The sequence below is a fragment of the Marmota flaviventris genome, chromosome 7, assembly GCF_047511675.1.
Source record: "Marmota flaviventris isolate mMarFla1 chromosome 7, mMarFla1.hap1, whole genome shotgun sequence".
Lineage (NCBI taxonomy): Eukaryota > Metazoa > Chordata > Mammalia > Rodentia > Sciuridae > Marmota > Marmota flaviventris.
The window spans coordinates 38,875,252-38,892,854 of NC_092504.1; the positions used below are offsets into that span (position 1 = coordinate 38,875,252).

The window sequence follows — 17,603 nt, forward strand, 5'->3', positions numbered from 1 at the left end:
AGTACAACATCTGAGCCGCAGGACAGGGTTACGGTTGAGTCCAAAGGCATTCGGGAGAATTCCTTCTCGTCTAGAGGAGACCGTACTTTTATCCATAAGGCTTTCAACTGTGGATGAGGCCCAGCCACACTATGGAGGGTGTCCCCAGAAAGCTCCTGTGTTAATAATGTTTAGAGGTGAAATGGTTAGTTTATGAGAGCTGGAAGCTAATCAGTGGATTGATCTATTTGAAAAATTAATAATTTGAATGGACTATAGTTACTGGGTGGTAACTATAGGCAGGTGGGGCATGGCTGGAAGAAGTAAGGGCACTGGGTATGCTATGCACTTTTGGAGTTAATATTTTGTTCCTGGCTCCTTGTGTCCCCTCCCCCTAACCCCCTCTTGACTAGCTGCCATGAACTATGTAGCTTTCCTCTGTCATTCCCTTCTGCTCATGATCCTCAGGCCCAGAGCAAAGGAGTCAGTGGATGATAGACTGAATCTCTGAAACCATGAGCTCAAAATAAACTTTTCTCCCTCTAAGCTGTTCTTGTCAGGTAGTTTGGTCAGAGCAACAAAAACCAACACAGAGGCAATCTTCTTTACTCAAAATCCACCTATTTAAATATTAATCACATCCAAAAACACCTTCACCGAAACATCCAGAATAATGTTTAACCAAATAGCTAGGCACCAAGGCCCAGCCATGTTGACCCATAAGATGAATTATCACCGCACTTTTAAGTACATGAAACTTCAAAAGAGAAACTGCTGATATCAGACATCAAGCAGGAATTATGATAAGGATTTGAACTATTTCCTCAGAAGACCAGGAGCAGTTGTGAGCAGAGAGGACAGATTCTGCCTTGCTTATTTATGGATCCATCCCACTGACTGCACATGTGCTGGCAGATAGTTGCTGCCCAATAAATAATTTTTGAGTGAATTAGAAAAACTATAAGACAAACAGCTCTTTGGTGTCCCCTTGCTGAGCCTAACACCCCAAGATACTAATTATCTTTATAGGTAGGAGTATTAGACCAAAATTCATCCCAAAGCAGTTATTAATGATTAATAGACTTGTGGTCATTTTCTGTTACAACATCACAGGACTTTTGGGTGAGGAAGTAAACACAGAACTCCCTTCTACAGGCATTCTGTGATTACAGAAGTCACTCTCTAAATCCTTGTGTTAACCCACAAGGGAGAAAGCTCTTGCCCTTCTAGAAAATTCCTAATTTTAGCAGGAACTCATGCATATCAAAGGCCTTTGCCAGAGAGACTAAAATGCCCCAGAGATGGACAGTGACTATTTGGAAGGACATGTGGAAGGATGATTACTGAAGGAGCAGGGTTTCTTCTCCGACAGTAACATCTGCGCTGTTCTTTTCATCTGCTTATTCCTCAGCAAATATCTTTAATGTTATGCCGTAGGCCGGCAAATTATTTAAAAAAAAAAAATCATCGCGTCCAGCTGTAATCTCTGTGACCTTTGCGAACCATCAGCACATCTCTTGAGGGTCATGCGGTTGACCCTCTCATTTATTTGGTATTTGTGATCTTTCCTGGGAAAGCTTTGTCCTCCTTCTGTCATTTAGCTGGGAGCCTGCCGAGGTTCCTTCCACCCCCAGAGGTTTCTGGATGGTGGCAACAGTGCTCTGATTAGGAACAGACTTCCACCAGGGGACACGGGAAGGAAGTGAGGGTGAGAAGTGCCATTTCTCAGGACAGTCCATAAGGTCACCTCTCCACAGGGAAAGGCATGGAGGTGAAAATCCCGGTCAGGGCTGTCTGAGAAGCAAAGCAGCTGTCATTGCCTTATTTCCAATGTCTTAAGGTTTACATCAAGTAAACCTTGAGTTCATCCCCCATCACCCCCCAATCCCACCTCCACTCTTCCCATCAGAGTTTCTTTCTGAATCAGTTGTCTCGAAGGAAATTCAATCCTATTGAATTTGGTCATCATCATAACTAGCACATGGTTAGTGCTTTTTATTTAAAAACATGACTTGAAACTGGCTTATTCAGAGCTGCCTTGAGCCAATGGCCAGGCTTGTTGGCCAACCCAGACGCTGCAGGCTGTGGTCTTAAGACAAAGACTCTCTGGTGCCAACTGCAGCTCAAGGGTTGGGGAACACCTTATAAAAGTGTGGCTTTAAGAAAATGGCTCTAGATGAGTGGAGCTGGTCCTATAAATTGGCCACGCCAATAAACTATGTCTTGTCTTTTTCCAGAAGTTTACAGAAAAACCAAACTTCCTTAATCCCACCACTAGTTCTATTTTTAGGGCCTTTTGAAGACACATGATTTTTAATTGAGTTAAACTAGATTAAGTGGGCAGTGCAACACAGCTAGCTTTCCTATAGCATGGATTTGTGCCTCTGATCAGGAGTTAAGTTGGCTTTCCAGACACCAAATGAAAACCACGGGGCCGTGGGAAGGAAAAGGAAGGAAAGGTGGTACATTGAGTTGGTCATAGCAGTCTTTATTCAATTTAGAAAGCTATCCCTATTCTGTTTATGCCCTTTGTACATTTAAGTTGTTAAATTATCCTGAGTGTGCATGTGTGTACACACTTGCTTATCCTTTGGATACTCAAATGTCCTCTCTTCTAAGACATGAAGTTCACCAGAGACCTTACCTTTTCTAAATGTATGGACCAAATAAGCGAGCAACTCTGTATTAGAACCCAAACTGTTTTGTTGGCATTTAGGGTATCTGTGAAACCTTGAAAAGGGGGAAATTGTTACATTAGGGGATTCATCTGGAAGGAAAAATGTATCTAGCTAGTGGGACAGCAAAGAGATAAATGGGGTGGAAGGCAGGAATGGTGCTTAACCTCTCTTGGGCCTGAAGGGGTACAGTGTGGGGGGAGGGGCACAAAGAAGACTCTAGAAGCCTGAAGAAGCAGGATGGGGCATCCAGCACAAGGGTGACTAGTGTTCCCCTGAGTGAAAGGTCCAGTAACAAAAGGCAGTGAGTCTCCCTGAAGAAGGCTCATATTTCTCAGCCTCAGCCAAAACACCACACAGATTCCCAGTTCCCGGAAGCCCTTGCTTGCTCTATGCAGGGATTTTTATTTCTTCCAGGAAATGACCAGCTGTGAGCTGGACCTTACATTCAACCTCTCCCCTCCCCCATACCTTGGAATCGTGTTTCCCAGAACTCTGTTGTCTGTGGGCTCAAAGTTGATGATGAATTTTCACATATCACACCCAAGACACCCTAGACCACTTGCAAGGTGAGGAAACACCCAGCCAGGCCACAAGGCCTGTGGGCACAGCTGGCACTGGACCACAAGCTGTGCTCACTGACTTAGGATTCATTGAAGGCAGAAAACACGGGGTCAGTTGGCTCCACAGAGGAGCCATAGGATCTGCAGGTCTACACAGAAGAAAGCAGAGGAGCCACCCAGAGATGGTTATAAGCTGCAATTATCATTTTTATATACTTTTTTCAGAGGGGGACATGAAATAATTTAAGTCATCAAAACAACGACAAAAAAAAAGTCTCAATTAAACTGAACACTTTTTGTTTTTGGTGTCAGAGTTTGAACCGAGAGGTGCTTAACCACTGAGCCACATCCCCAGTCCTTTTTATTTTTTATTTTGAGACAGAGTCTCACTCAAGTTGTTTAGGGTCTAACTGAGTTGCTGAGGCTGGCCTCAAACTCACAATCCTCAATAAGCCTCCCAAGTCATTGGGATTACAGGTATATACCACTGCATCCAGCCAACATTGAAACTCTTTTTGAGTAAGACCAGAGGCAAATGGTTGTGAAAGCAGACAGGTTTGTTTCTGACATGTGGCTCTGACATGTGGCTCTGCCTGCTTTTTGCCACTTCGTTAGTTACCTGTTGTTAAGAATGAATCATTCTCAAACCTCAGGAAACTATGATCTCATGGTCTCCATGGGTCAAGATTTCAGGAACAATTTAGCTGGGCTCCTTTGGCTTAAGGTATCTAGTGAAGCTGTGGTCAGGCTGGGCTCCACTGGAGCTGGAAGATCCACTTCCAAGCCCACTTCCATGGCCATTGGAAGACCTTGGTTTCTCAAGACAGGCTTACTCGTGGGTGGCCTGAGGGTATGCACATGGCAGCTGATCTAAGAGTCAAGAAGCCAGAGAGCACCAAGACCAGACCCTGGACCTCCTTATAACCTAGTCTCCAAGGTGACATCCCATCATTTTTACCAGGTTCTATTCATGAGAAGTGAGGAACTAGGTCTGATTCATACTCAAGATTAGGGATTGCATTAGGGCATGACTACCTGGAGGCAGGCCTCACAGAGGGGGCATCTTAGAGGCTGCCTCCTTCCGGTCCCTCAACTTCACATTAGTGATGATAATAATAATGGACAATTTTGCTCCTTACCTCAACCTCAGATCAAACTATGGAGATAAGTCCAAAAACCATGGTTGTCAACTGGCTTCATCTGATATCACTGAGCTTTGTCAAAGCTTGATTCCATAAGCTTTCAGAATTAAAATCAGAGGCAGTATTTTTCTTCCTTATTTTTAAATTATCTGAACAAGTCCCTCAGAATCCTGGAATTAAATCAATAACACTATCCCAGGCATCCTTTAAGCACATTAGACTTAAGAACCACTTATAAAATTATTTTGCCTTTCAACTTTATACATTGGAGAGAAAAGAAGTGCAGAGAAATTGGAGGTGGGGGGCAGGTGGGAATGGGCTACAGGGGAGGTCAGAGGTAAAATTTTCTAACCTTCAACCATTGCACCTGTGCCCTGTTCTCTAAAGAATTCTCCTGTCCTAGGCTGGGGCTGCTTTCAGCACAACTGTTAGCTGCTGTGAATGATGGCAATTCAAATTATGTTTTACTTATGGAAATTCTCTGGAGCAGTTGCCCCCATACCCAACTCAGAATCTGCCATCACTCAGCAGGATCAACATCCCAGCTTCCAGAATTACCTCCTTCTACCCTGCAGCAGCTTATGAAGCCAGACTGCCATGACTGCCCTGAAAACAGCAATTGCATTTGGCAGACGATTCTGAAAAGCACATATGGACATTTTTTAAAATTAATTTTAGTCTACTATGAGGAATTACTGGGCTTTCTCCTTGTCCAAAGTAGACAACTCATTCTTTTACCCAGAAGAAAATGGAACCATGTGTTAGCTGCAGTTTATGGCTGAAGGAAATAGGTGATTCTCACCATCAAACCAGATCATCAGAAGTTGAGAGGCACTGAGATCACACCCAAACCATCCCCTTCCATGGCAAAGAGAATGATCCTCAAAATACCCCTGAGAGGTGTTCTTGCTTCACCCCTCAGGCAGTCTAAACCCTGACTCAACCCTCACAAATTGCTTCTCTCACACATCATTTATACTCAAACCCTCCCTATTATCATTCACAGGGCCTTCTTCTCTCTAGTTCTGGCCTAAGGTAAATGAAGAACTCCTTGTTCACAGAACTTTTAATATTTAAAAATTCTTATGTCATTGCTCAGCTCTGTCCTGCCATGGGGTGGGGGGAGGATCATATGTTGCTGCTTTTGACTTTTTCTGCTTTAATCTTCTTGGCCTTTATTTCTGATTACAGGCAGCCTTGGGGTTTTTTTTTTTTTTTTTTTTTTTTTTTTTTTGGTGATGTTTTTATTAGTGCATTATAGGTACATGTAACAGTGGGTTCATTTAAACATAATCATACATGTATGGAATATAATTTGCCCCATTTCAGTCCCCTCCTCCCACCCCTTTCCCCTTCCTCTACTCTGTGGTCTTCCTTCTGTTTATTTAGGAGCTCTTTTTTTAAAAAATTGGTGCTTTGTAAATATACATAAAGGTGTGCCTGCCTTTTCCTGTCCCTTCTCCCTCCTCATTTATCCCTGTCTCTGCTCCACTAATCTCCCTTCTATTTCCTTGGGACCCTTGTCCCCCGCCTTTCCCTTATTTTATTCTAGTTTCCATGTAGAGAAAACATTTAATCCTTGACTTTCTGAGTCTGGCTTGTTTCATTTAGCATGATGCCCTTCCGTTCCATCCATTTACCAGCAAATGACATAATTTCATTTTTCCCTATGGCAGCCTTGTTTTTATCAGAATGGATTAAGACTATAAATTATATTGGGGTAGACAACTAGAATAGCATGGTTTATTTTATTTTTTTTTTTACAAATTTTAACAATAAGTATTGGGTCCCAACTTAGCTGAAACAGGTGATATTTTAAAATTAAAATCAATTTTTCTAAACACCACCTAAAAATCAGAAATGCAAGACCTTGACTTCGTGATCTGTCCTAATCTGACATTGAGCTTTGTTGAAACTTCATTCCAGAATAGGCATCCAGAACTAGTCTTCCAAAGTGACTCCAGAATTAAGTTCATGAAGCACCCATCATTTTTAGCTGTTGTTTCTTTGTGATATCTCACTGGTGGGTAACCATAAAGGGAGTTGTCCTTTTAAAGACAGGGGCTTGACATAAAGAAGTTGCCAAGGATAACCCACCAAGACTGCCACAGGACCACAACTAGAATGTGTCTTCTGGCCTTCAGCACAGGGTTCTTTACATTAAATATCCTTCTAGAATCTAACACTTCACACTGATTACATTTTAAATCACATTAGAGATGTAAGGACACTGGTTTTCACTGTTTTGTGTTCTCAATGCCAAACATTTACTAGAATTATATCACCACTGTGGTTATTAAAACAAGAAACGAAATACTGTCAATATGTCTGGGGAAATTATCTGCAAACTTTCACAAGTTCTACAACTTAGACAAAACTTCCTCTGATGTTCAAGAAGAATAACATGTCCAGAACAAGCCCTGAGAACAAAGCCCATCTACTTACAGGTGGACAGAATCATGGCTGTCCTTCTGCAGGGGCACATAAAGCCGTCCTCAGTTCTTCAGCCACGCTCCACGCACAAAAACACATCTTTAAACTGAAATCATAGTTTACCCAAGACGATTCTCAGCAGCAAAGTTAACCCCACCTATTTTCCTGTTCTAAAAACCTCAAAGTCTGTGAATGACAACCTAATGGCCTACATAAGAAAGTTCACAGATCTGCATCCAGATCTATGAGGGTGGTTGCTATTACTTCCTCATTCCCATATGTGTGGGTGAGTCTAGCAAACAACATTTTCAAGAAATCACAAAATGTTAGTATAAGGCACCTTAAAAATCATTAAGTCTAATTGCCCTCTGTAGACAGAGAATGAAATAAAGAACAGACAAGGAAGGAACTTGCCCAAGGCCCCAGGAAGTGGTAGAAACACAACAGGATTCCAGGTTTTGGAATATGAAGCCTAGAAGGTTTTGTCCTCTGACTTAGGATTGACACTTCTGGGACTTTGGGGAGAAGGAGAAAATCCAATGATACACTTAAAACATGACTGAGGTCTGGCCAAAAAACCATGAAAACAACATCAATAATGCAAATTACATTGGGGAGCTTTGTTTCATCTCACTGGAAAATATAACCAAAAATTAACTAATTAAGGGATCAACTTTAATGAAGACTCAGTGTATTCTCAGGCTATTTCCTGCCTCATAGAGTCAGATCTTTTGGCATTCTGGGAGAATACTTCTACTTTTTACTTTGTTTTTGGCCTTAGCAATGCTTTCATATAAAGCTTTTTTAAAGTTTTAGTGAAGAAAATGTTACAAGTGTTGCCAGTTATCATCTATCTTGTTTTTCCATTAAAAGCATTCATGATGGTTAGGACAGGAACTAGACCTTCTCCTGATCCTCTTCCCCACCATCTGTTCTTCCCACAGCTCCACAAGATGAAAAGGAAAAACTGGGGGCGGAAGACGAAAGATGTAAAGGAGGAAAGTGTGACAGTCACTCTGAGGTCTAGCTTGCACATGACCAACTCCTTGAATGAGCTACAAGTCAGTAAAAAGTGTGCATGTTTCCAGGTGTAGCGGTGTACACCTATAATCCCAGCAATTTGGAAAGCTGAGGCAGGGGCCTCACAAGTTCAAGGCCAGCCTGGAAACTCAGCAAGACTCTGTCTCAAAATAAAAAAAAATAAAAAGTTTTGGTGATGTGGCTCAGTGATTAGAGTCCCCCTGGGTTCAATCCCCAGTATCTCAAAAAGAAAAAGTGTGCATGTTATTGTGAAAGGGAGGGGAAAATGAGGAGGAATGTGGCAGATTCTGACAAGAACTGGGATATTTTGACTTTTTTCTATTATAAAGGATTTAGTGAAGGAATGAACCCAGCCTTTGGCGGATGGGTTGCTGGTACATAAAACCCAAACCAAAGACATGGTTCTCCTTATGGCAGCCTTGTTTTTATCAGAATGGATTAAGACTATAAATTATATTTGGGTAGACAACTAGAACAGCATGGTTTTTGTTTTGTTTTGTTTTTACAAAATCTAGCAATAAGTATTGGGTGAAGATGCAGCTCAGAGCAACTATCTCTGGCCTATCACCAAACATGTCACATTGCAGGACAGATCATGGCAGCCCTCAGAGAGAAGGAGCCCCTAGAGGAAGGTCCAAGTCTTCCTCAGCCTTGTGCCCAATAGATATCAACAATATGTTGGGCAATAAATGCTCTCTGCTGTTGGTGACCCAGATGATTTCTTTTCCCTGGACTCATGAAGAAAAAGGAGGGCTCTAACTCAGTTGGTGTCTTAGATGTTGTAAGGGTGAGAAACCCACCAGAACAAGCTGGAGAGAAGGTCCATTGTGAGGCTGTACAGACAGTCTCACTGATCCAAGAACCCCAAGACCAGCCGGGCCTCCTGAGGTTCTCAAAAAGCCATCTCTCCATTTGCCTCAATAGCTCCCTAGACTTTTTGCCACAACCTGAGTTGTTCCTGGGTTGTGCTTGAGATGGGGCAGGCTTTGTCACCAACATTACCTAATCTGTCTGCTCCAAGAGCCCAGCATCTCCAATTAGAGCAACACTGCCCTGAGGCAGATTCTTACAATTTAGGAACTGACTGATTCTTTGGATCAAATATTCAACAGATTAGCTGTGGCTACCATAGGCAGGATCCTATAGTCCCAAGACAGGTCCTACTGGGGCCTATGCTAGACAGGCATCCCCAGCTTATTTACTTGAGGAAAAGCATTAGCAACAAAAGGACCCACACTTTCTTCTCTTCAGTAAGGAATATTTGATCCCCCGGAAAGGAATTGACAGCTGTCATGTATAGTCCCTAAAACAAGGAGCTTGTATATTACAGAATTAAAAGTTTCAATTAAAAGACAACTCGTGTTTCTTATAAATATATAACTTTATATATTATATGTATTTACAATATATACAGCATACAAGTATTTTAAATGTAATACTAGGAACACTCTTGAAAACAGTTGTTTTCAAAAAAAAAGATGGATACTTATCCAAGGTGGGCTCCTGATTCATCTAGAACTTAACTCTACACAATGCCCCAGGCCTCTGTTTCTGCAGAAATCACAGAGAAGTGAAGGGTTGCTGGAACATGGGTCAAGTACTGTTCCCCTTCCCCCAAACCCTGGCTTTCTACTGGCACTAGTCAACATGGTCCCATGAACACCCCTAAAATACGCAAACCCCAGGGCCTGAGCATAGTGTCTGGAACTCAAGTTCGGGAGAAATAAGAAGTGAGCGCCTGGAATCACCCGCTCTAAGGCAGCATCTCCACAATTGGGTAAACTCAGTCACAGAGCCAAGGTTGGTATAGAAGCAAATGCCTTAGCTGTGTATACGTAAAACGTCTACACAACCAGGTTCCAAATAAGTTATCCACAAAGTGCCATTTCCTTTGCATGCTTTGGAATCTTGGAGCCACTGGTCACAACACCACTTATCTTCCAAAAGTTTCTTCACATTCAACCAATTCATCTATGGTGTGCAGCAAATCTTCAAATGAAGGCCTCGCCTCTGGTTTCTACAATTAAAAGTCAAAGAGAAGCTGTGGGTTCCAGAATCCATTCCCAAGAAAAGTTTCATTGCTCAAACTCCCAAATCTAACTCACTACAAAGAGGCATTTGTGGATTTGGGCCTGGAGAGTGCAGACATCTCCCAATAGTCTGTCTCTGCCCTAGTTGACCATGCATGTCCACCCTAGGTGACCTTGCATGTCCACCCCTGTTGACCACCTGCATTGCTGCTAGACTAACCTTTCCAAAGCTGTTTTCAGGTCCCTGTTCAAAGACCTACTAGAGCTCTGCAGAGCCTACAAAATTAAGTCCTGTTAATTTGCAGAGCCCTCTATAACCTGTCCCTCCCCAGGCCCCTTATCACCCAATTTCATTTCCCATGAACAGCCTCACATGGGTTCTCTGCTAAATCAGACTAATTTCCACCCTCATGTTCATAGCATGTTTATAACCACCTCCTTACCTTTGTTCGTGCTGTTCTCTTTCCCCCTAGTACCACTTCCTGCCTAGCAGTTCTCTCTACCCGACCCAATCAGGGTTCTTGGGAGGTTACAGCCAGTGATTGAAAACCTGGGCTTTGGAGTCAGGTGAGCCTCTGCTGCTCTGTAGCTAGTTGGCCTTGAGCAAGCATCAACCTCTGGAGCCTTGATCTTCTCATCTATAAAGTGGTCACAGGAGAAATATCTCCACCTCAAAGAGTACTTTGAGAACTAAATCTAAAGCACTCAGCACAGTGCCTAGTACACAAGGCAGGTGAGCTACTATCATTGTCTTTCAAAAGCCTCTTGGCACATGATCTTTCTGTGAGATGATATTTCGGTCCTTCCAGAGACTAAGCAAAGAGACCTGGGGAAGCTGAGGTTTAAAGGAAGAAACCTCTTTTGGTAGAAGAGTAATATTTGAAACCCAAAAGTAAGCCACAGAAAGGAAGCGAGCAACTTCTCCAGGCATATTTTTTTTTTTGTCTGTGGCTCAGGCAACTGTGGCAAGATTCCCCCGTGGGAGCGAGGCAGTAGTCTGAACGTATGCAGTTCGTTATTAGTATTTCCACTTCACATTCTTCCTCTGATTATTCAGAACCAAGTTGAGAGGGTTGGCGTCCTACCTAGCTAGAGTTTGAAATCACTATAAAACATGCACTGCCTACCTGGGCCTTCACATTATCCAGCTACTAAGTCCAACCCCTAAATGTTTTAGAGATTCCCTAAGAGAACACAAAAGAAATATCTATACCTCTTGCCAACATCTCAGCATCACCTCATATACATATAGGGATGCCAACTTCGGGCGGTAGAGTCGGTGGCCTCGAGTAACCATGGTTACCACTTCATAGTTGGTGTTCTTTTCAAAGGGCATTCTGCCTTCAGTGAATATCTCCCACATCAAAACACCTGGGGAAGGATAAGCGTTAGTCCATGATGTGTCCACTTCCTCCCCAGAGCAGAAGTAATGTGAAGCATGGCTCTTACCAAATGACCACACATCTGATTTGCTGCTGAAGCGGCTGTAATTGAACACTTCGGGTGGACACCATTTCACGGGGAATTTAGCACCAGAAGAACTTGTGTACTGATCATCCAGAACATACCTAGAGTAAGACACACCGTGGGTTTACACCTCTGAAGTACGATCTTTGTTTCGTATGTGTGCTTTCGTTTTTACCCCCTTAGAATAAAAAAACACAGTTGATTGAAGTCTGTAAGCATCCGGTTGAAGCTAAAGGTTCACCTCAGTGACCACACCTAGTGATTTCCATCTTCCTCAGCGTAATTTAAGGGGATGAGAGGGATATATCACAACATCAGTACCTGAACTTTCATTTTTCTGTTCATCTTTCTGTTTTATTAGGCAACAGAGGCGGAACACAATAGAATAGCTTGAAAACTTTTTGGTAAGCAGTTTTGTTCTTTAAACAAAATTTTACTCAAAGGCCCCATATGTGAAAGATCTAAAGCAGAGCTGTTCTAAAGGAAGTGGTGAAAAGTTTCTAGAGACACATGTTTTGAGCCCCCATAATTCCACAGAACACAATTTAAAACTGCAGCATATGAAAAAAGGAAATGCAAAAAAAAGAAAAAGAAAAATGAAGTATATAAATGGTGGCATGTATATTTATTTTATTTAAATATTTTTGGTACCAGGAATTGAACCCAGGGGCTCTTAACCACTGAGCCACACCCCAGCCCTATTTATTTATTTATTTGTTTGTTTGTTTGGAAACAGGGTCTTGCTAAATTGCTTAGAGCTCCACTAAGTAGTTGAGGCTAGCTTTGAACTTGCAATCCTCCTGCCTCAGCCTCCTGAAGCTCTGAGATTACAGGTGTGTACCACTATGCCAACTATGTATGTTTATATACCATGACATCCCCACATGCACGCATACTCAAAACAACACCATATTATTATTCTATGTGAACACAGTTATGCCCTTCTGGAAGGACATATAGCAATGGTAACAGTAGCTGCTTCTGGGGTGAATAGCTGACTAGAGGTGGTAGATGTGAGAACTTCAACCCTTGCTATAATATGTTCAGTACATATTTATATGTATTTAGAGGTTACATGTACATATAAAGTTGATTTCTAAAAGCTGTCATGAGGAAATATTCGAATAAAAGAACAAACTTTCTTTGTGCAACTATACAGATAAAGATGGTAGCTAGGAATGATGCTGCTATGGGCTGGATCAAATCATATCAGGGGAATCAGAGTTTAGTGAATAAAGATTGTTTTACAGAGGTTGATATAAAAGCAAAGATATTCTGAAGCTCAGATATATGAAAGTGGAGGACGCCCATCAGATGTTAAACATCTTTATGCAAAGCAAATAGAGAACGCTTAACACCTAGAGAGTCAGAAATTGATGGCAACATCTTTCTAACCTCCCTAGGCCTGAGTTTCCTTAGGAGCTAACCTTGGTCCCTGACCGTGGCCTCACAGCACCTGGCCTTGCCTGCCATTTTAACTGTTCCTAGCACTACCTATGGACCAGCTTCCTTGGCCCTCTTTCAGTTCCCCAAATTGGACAAATTCATCCCAGACTTCAAGCTCTGGCACTTGTTCCTTCCACCTGGAATATTTTATGCCCAGATTTTCACCTAACTGGTTACTTCCTGCCTTTTGGTGTCTACTTACTATCCCCATCTCAGAGAGGCCTTCCCAGTCAGCTGATCTAAAGCAGCTTCCCTCACCTCTGCTCTACCCCAAGTTGTCTCTCGAGGGGTCCACAGACTTTTGCTGAAGAATGGACAGTTATTTGAGTACCCAAAATACTTTGGGTTTCACAGTCCACCCAGTCCCTGTCCCTGTCCTAGTTGTGCCTCTGCAGGGCGAGACCAGTGACAGATGACACATCAACAAAGAAATGAGGCTCTGCCTCGATAACACTATTTACATGGACACCGACTTTGGAATTTCAGACAATTTTCAGGTTTCAATATTCTTTGAATTTTTTCTAACCATTTAAAAATATAAAAGCCATTGTTGGTTTACAGGTCACACACAGAAAAGTGTAGGTCAGACTCACAGGCTGTCATTTGCTGACCCCTGCTCTATCACATAAATTATTCTCAGATCTTGCATTTTCCTTCCTCTAGAACATGAGCTATATGTGGCTTAGTCTCTGCTTTGGTTCATACACTCTGTGTCTGGCATGTACATAGCAGGCACCTAATTTTTATGAACAGATCAAAGAATAGAGGGAAGGAGAGAAGATAAACAATATACTTTCAAAAAATATTTTCTACCCTCTATTATAATTACAAATATTAAGACAATAAAAACGCTGCAGATGTTGAGATACTAAGTGCTGGACCTCCAAACACCTTTTGGTGAAAACAAATCTAGAAATCTAATTCACATGGAGGGGAGAAGAGCTGTATATTTAACGGGCTATACTACCACCTAGTGGAGAGAACTATTAACACCACAATGTAGAGTTTTTTCAATGTATTACTTTCTTTCTGTCCCATTGGTGCAAATTACTCCTACACGTATTAATTCTATAACATAAAGTGAACATCACTTAAAAACACATATACTAAGACCTACCTGGCCATTCCAAAATCAGACACTTTTACAACTCCCGCCTCATTTACTAGACAGTTTCTGGCAGCCTGGAAAACATTATGATGATATATTTGTTAAAAATTTACACCCCAAAAATGCAGAAAAATAAAAGTCCAGTCACATTAAATTTATTATATGCCAGTCAACATTTGTATATGGTGGAAATGTGTCCTTATAAATCATTTTTAGCCCTATAGAAATGTCTCCAATGTTATAACAATTTTTTAAGTAAAAAGGTAAAAAAACCATATTTGCAATAAGGTATTATGACATTGTCTTTACCAATGACCGAGTTTAAATAAAGATCAATAGGTGGGTCTACCCTCTTTCCCCACCTCCTAGTCTTATTAAATAGTGTGATTTTCTTACTGATAATGACAATATTTCTTGCTTTCCCCAAGATAAGGTCTGTAGACAAGTGTAGTCTGACACATTCTTGAAGATATTCTACTTTATTAGTTTTTTAAGTACAAAAAAGAGCAATGTACTGTTTCAATATGACTGAGAAATATTCTGTTATCATTGAGCATAATAACCAACACTAATGTTGTACATCACATCCACTTTTAATCCCTTTGCCTCGATTATACACTGACCTTTAAAATAGTCTTATGAGAAAAAAATAACAGAATTTATTGCTGTGGAAACAGGGTCTGGGGCTCAGAGAGATTAGGCAACTATCCCAAAATACATCGTGGAAATCAAGTTTTCCAACTCCAAATCCCAAATTCTCTATTACACGTTAAATCTAGAGATACTGTCACACAGTGGTTAGAATACTGACTCCGGTCAAAACCCCAAGTTCAAAACTGCCTTCACAGTTTATTTGACTATTGATATATTTGCACCTCTATTTTCCCATCTGCAAAATAGCAATAATAAGAGTACTACTTCCTAGGATTATTATGATGATTAAATGAGGGATTTTTTTTTTGTGTGTGTGTGTGTGTGTGAAGTAATTATTAGAACAAGGCCTCTTTAAGGTGACTGTTAAATTTTTAAAAATGACTTTCTGCTTCTCTAGAAGAAATGCATCCACACTTTATCACAAAAAAAAAGCTAGAACTAAAATATGACGGAAAGTCCTACATGCAAATCACTTTTATTTTGGTGAAAGAGTCAAAGTAGAGTGATAGTGTGACTGATATGTTGAAAACAGACACATTTGTGAAAACAGGTGGAAAATAAAAATGGAGGAAAAAGAAGAATGAAAAAAAAGAGAGAAAGAAGAATAAGAAAAGTTAAGAAGCGTCTTTTAGAACCAGTAATAGGTTTTTGTTTTTTTTTTCTGGTCTTGTCAGAGGTTAACACATTGGATAAAGGACATGAACTAAGAGATTTCTCTGATAGTTTTTGTTTACAGTGTGTGAGGTGGAAAAGAGCTTAGGATTTACCCAGAAGGTCAAGGCCAACCCTAACTTTTCTGTTTACCACATTAGGCAAGATTTTCACTTCCCTGAAGCTAACTTTCTTATCTACAAAACAGTGAGGGTAATAAATCTGCTCTGACTTGCTATCTCATGGAACTCTAACAGATCTAATATTTAACACACAGAAACTTACCCAGAGATATCAACTCCATAAATTATTAGATTTAATAATTATCTTTCCTTTAAAATTATGCAAATGAAATCTATCAGGTTCAAAAACAATGCTGAAACATTATTATGAACAAAAATTGGATACTAATACATCATTGCTTATTGTTTACAAAGCAATCAGGCCAGTGAATGGGAATACAGTGACTCGTGGTTACCAGGTCTCTGTGGATGAAGCTGTTCCTCTCCAGGTACTCCATCCCTTCACACACATCCTGACACATGCTCAGCAGGATGTCTCTACTGAAATGGCCTTGTCTCTGTCGGAGGAAATTCAGAAGGCAGCCCCGTTCCATGAACTCAGTAACAATGTAAAGCGGTTTCTGCTGGGTGCATACACCATAAAGCTGCACCAACTTGGGGTGTGTCAGTTTCCTGGGAGTGAAGACATAGATACACAGAGTTACAACAGGAAAAGAAACCAGCGGGTGTATTAACTGAGGAAGAGCCACTTTCTAATACAAACAGGGAGCCTGGCAGGAGAGAGTAACTTACATCATAACTTTAGCTTCTTCTATAAAGTCCTCCTCACACATGGCGCCTTCCCGAATGGCTTTGATGGCTACTTTGTACTGGGCTCGCCACTTGCCAAGCCTCACCACTCCAAATAGTCCACTCCCCAGTTCCCTCATAAAGGTCAGCTCTGAAGGGTTAATCTCCCACTTCTCTGCAAGACAGAAGGGAAAAGTGAGAGCACTTAATAAAGAGAACACAGCATGAATCAGTGTTGAAAAGAAACTGTAACCAAGATCTGCCTCCAAGTCCTAGGATAATGGCAATCTGTCTAGACAGCACAAAGTGGCTCTCCACCCTCTGGGGAGAATGTTCCTGCTTGGCCATCACTATACAAGCAAAGTGAACTGAAGAATCAAGATGCTGCATAATAGGAAAATAACATAGCTGAAGATTAAGGTACTTTTTTGAAGACAAATACTTCCTCACTTACCACTCTTCCCTCTGGATTTTTTTTTTTCTCTTTTAGTTCCATCAAGTTAAAAAAAAAAATTAAACCTGCTCTTTAAAAGGCTTTTTCCAGAAGCAACAAAAAACAATTGCATTGGAAGAGTTCTCCATTACCTCTAACCTTATATCCCTGAGAGTAATCAACAGCAGTGAGAACCAGGAAGGGCTATGATTTATTTTAGATATAACAGGATAATGTTTATTTTTCACCAACAGAAACTTTTCCATTGAATTACAAACAATCATGAAAATAGGAAACCTAGGGTTACTGTAGCTATAAAATAAAATCATCTAAAAACTCAGAGTACAAATTTATAAGAATTGTTCCACTGTGCAGAATTCTACACATCTAAATCCTTCTTGTGATAGTGGATTCTTTTCATGGAAAATTAGCTGATACAACTACAAAATGAGAGTTACCATAGCTGAATCCTGCAGTGGTTGGGGCATTCTTCCCCTTTGTACTAACTGGGTACCGCAGCCTTGTGACGAGTCCTAGAAATCAAAGAAAGTATCACAGGTGAAATCGCTCTTAGCCACTCCACATGACCAAATGCTAATCTAGAAATGTACAATTCATTCATTTATAAATGTACTGCTCTCCCTCTGCATACACACATAGCTCTATGCCATAGGCTTTCACTCATTCCACAATCTCCTTCTAAATATTAGTGTGTATCAGGCACTGTGCTAGCTTCCTCACAAACATTTTAAATGATATTAAAAGGTTTCTGTTAGTATTTCATGTTCTTTTAAAATATGAAAGCTGAACTAGGAAAGAGAATTATATTGAGCTGCTAAAAATTAAAGTGATTCCCCTGATAAAATTCTATGCTAGCAATCTTAGCATAAAAATAGGCTGCAAAGATTAACCACTGGGAATATCGACTGTTGGAAATCAGGAAAGTAAGTTAAATCTTTTAACCTAAGTTGCTTTTAGCACTAAATAAGAAATAGGAGGTGCCTTTCCATCAACACCAAAAGCACTCTGTATTTGCTCTTTTATAGCACATCTCACAATAACTTAAAATTGTTATGTATATCTGTCTCCCCTCAGGGGATAAAATCTGGGAGAATCAGAATCAATGACTATCTGATCCATAGCACTCTCCCCAAAACTTGGCTTGGCTT

General features: G+C 40.9%; 2 protein-coding genes across 3 annotated transcripts in view; both read right to left on the reverse strand.

Annotated features, from left to right (window-relative positions):
* Positions 1–6,892, reverse strand: part of Txk (TXK tyrosine kinase) — a 59,353-nt gene extending 52,461 nt beyond the window's left edge. Inside the window, exon 1 of the mRNA XM_027938432.3 lies at positions 6,805–6,892. Coding sequence (XP_027794233.2) covers positions 6,805–6,844 — 40 coding nt within the window. The 5' untranslated portion in view covers positions 6,845–6,892. The remainder of the gene's footprint in view (positions 1–6,804) is intronic.
* A 2,303-nt stretch (positions 6,893–9,195) lies between these two features.
* Positions 9,196–17,603, reverse strand: part of Tec (tec protein tyrosine kinase) — a 113,872-nt gene continuing 105,464 nt past the window's right edge. For both annotated transcript variants that reach the window (XM_071614263.1, XM_027938416.2), the window contains 7 exons: positions 16,893–16,967; positions 16,005–16,176; positions 15,668–15,884; positions 13,894–13,958; positions 11,313–11,431; positions 11,077–11,234; positions 9,196–9,850 (listed from right to left, as the gene is read on the reverse strand). In XM_071614263.1, coding sequence (XP_071470364.1) covers positions 9,767–9,850; positions 11,077–11,234; positions 11,313–11,431; positions 13,894–13,958; positions 15,668–15,884; positions 16,005–16,176; positions 16,893–16,967 — 890 coding nt within the window. In that variant the 3' untranslated portion in view covers positions 9,196–9,766. The remainder of the gene's footprint in view (positions 9,851–11,076; positions 11,235–11,312; positions 11,432–13,893; positions 13,959–15,667; positions 15,885–16,004; positions 16,177–16,892; positions 16,968–17,603) is intronic.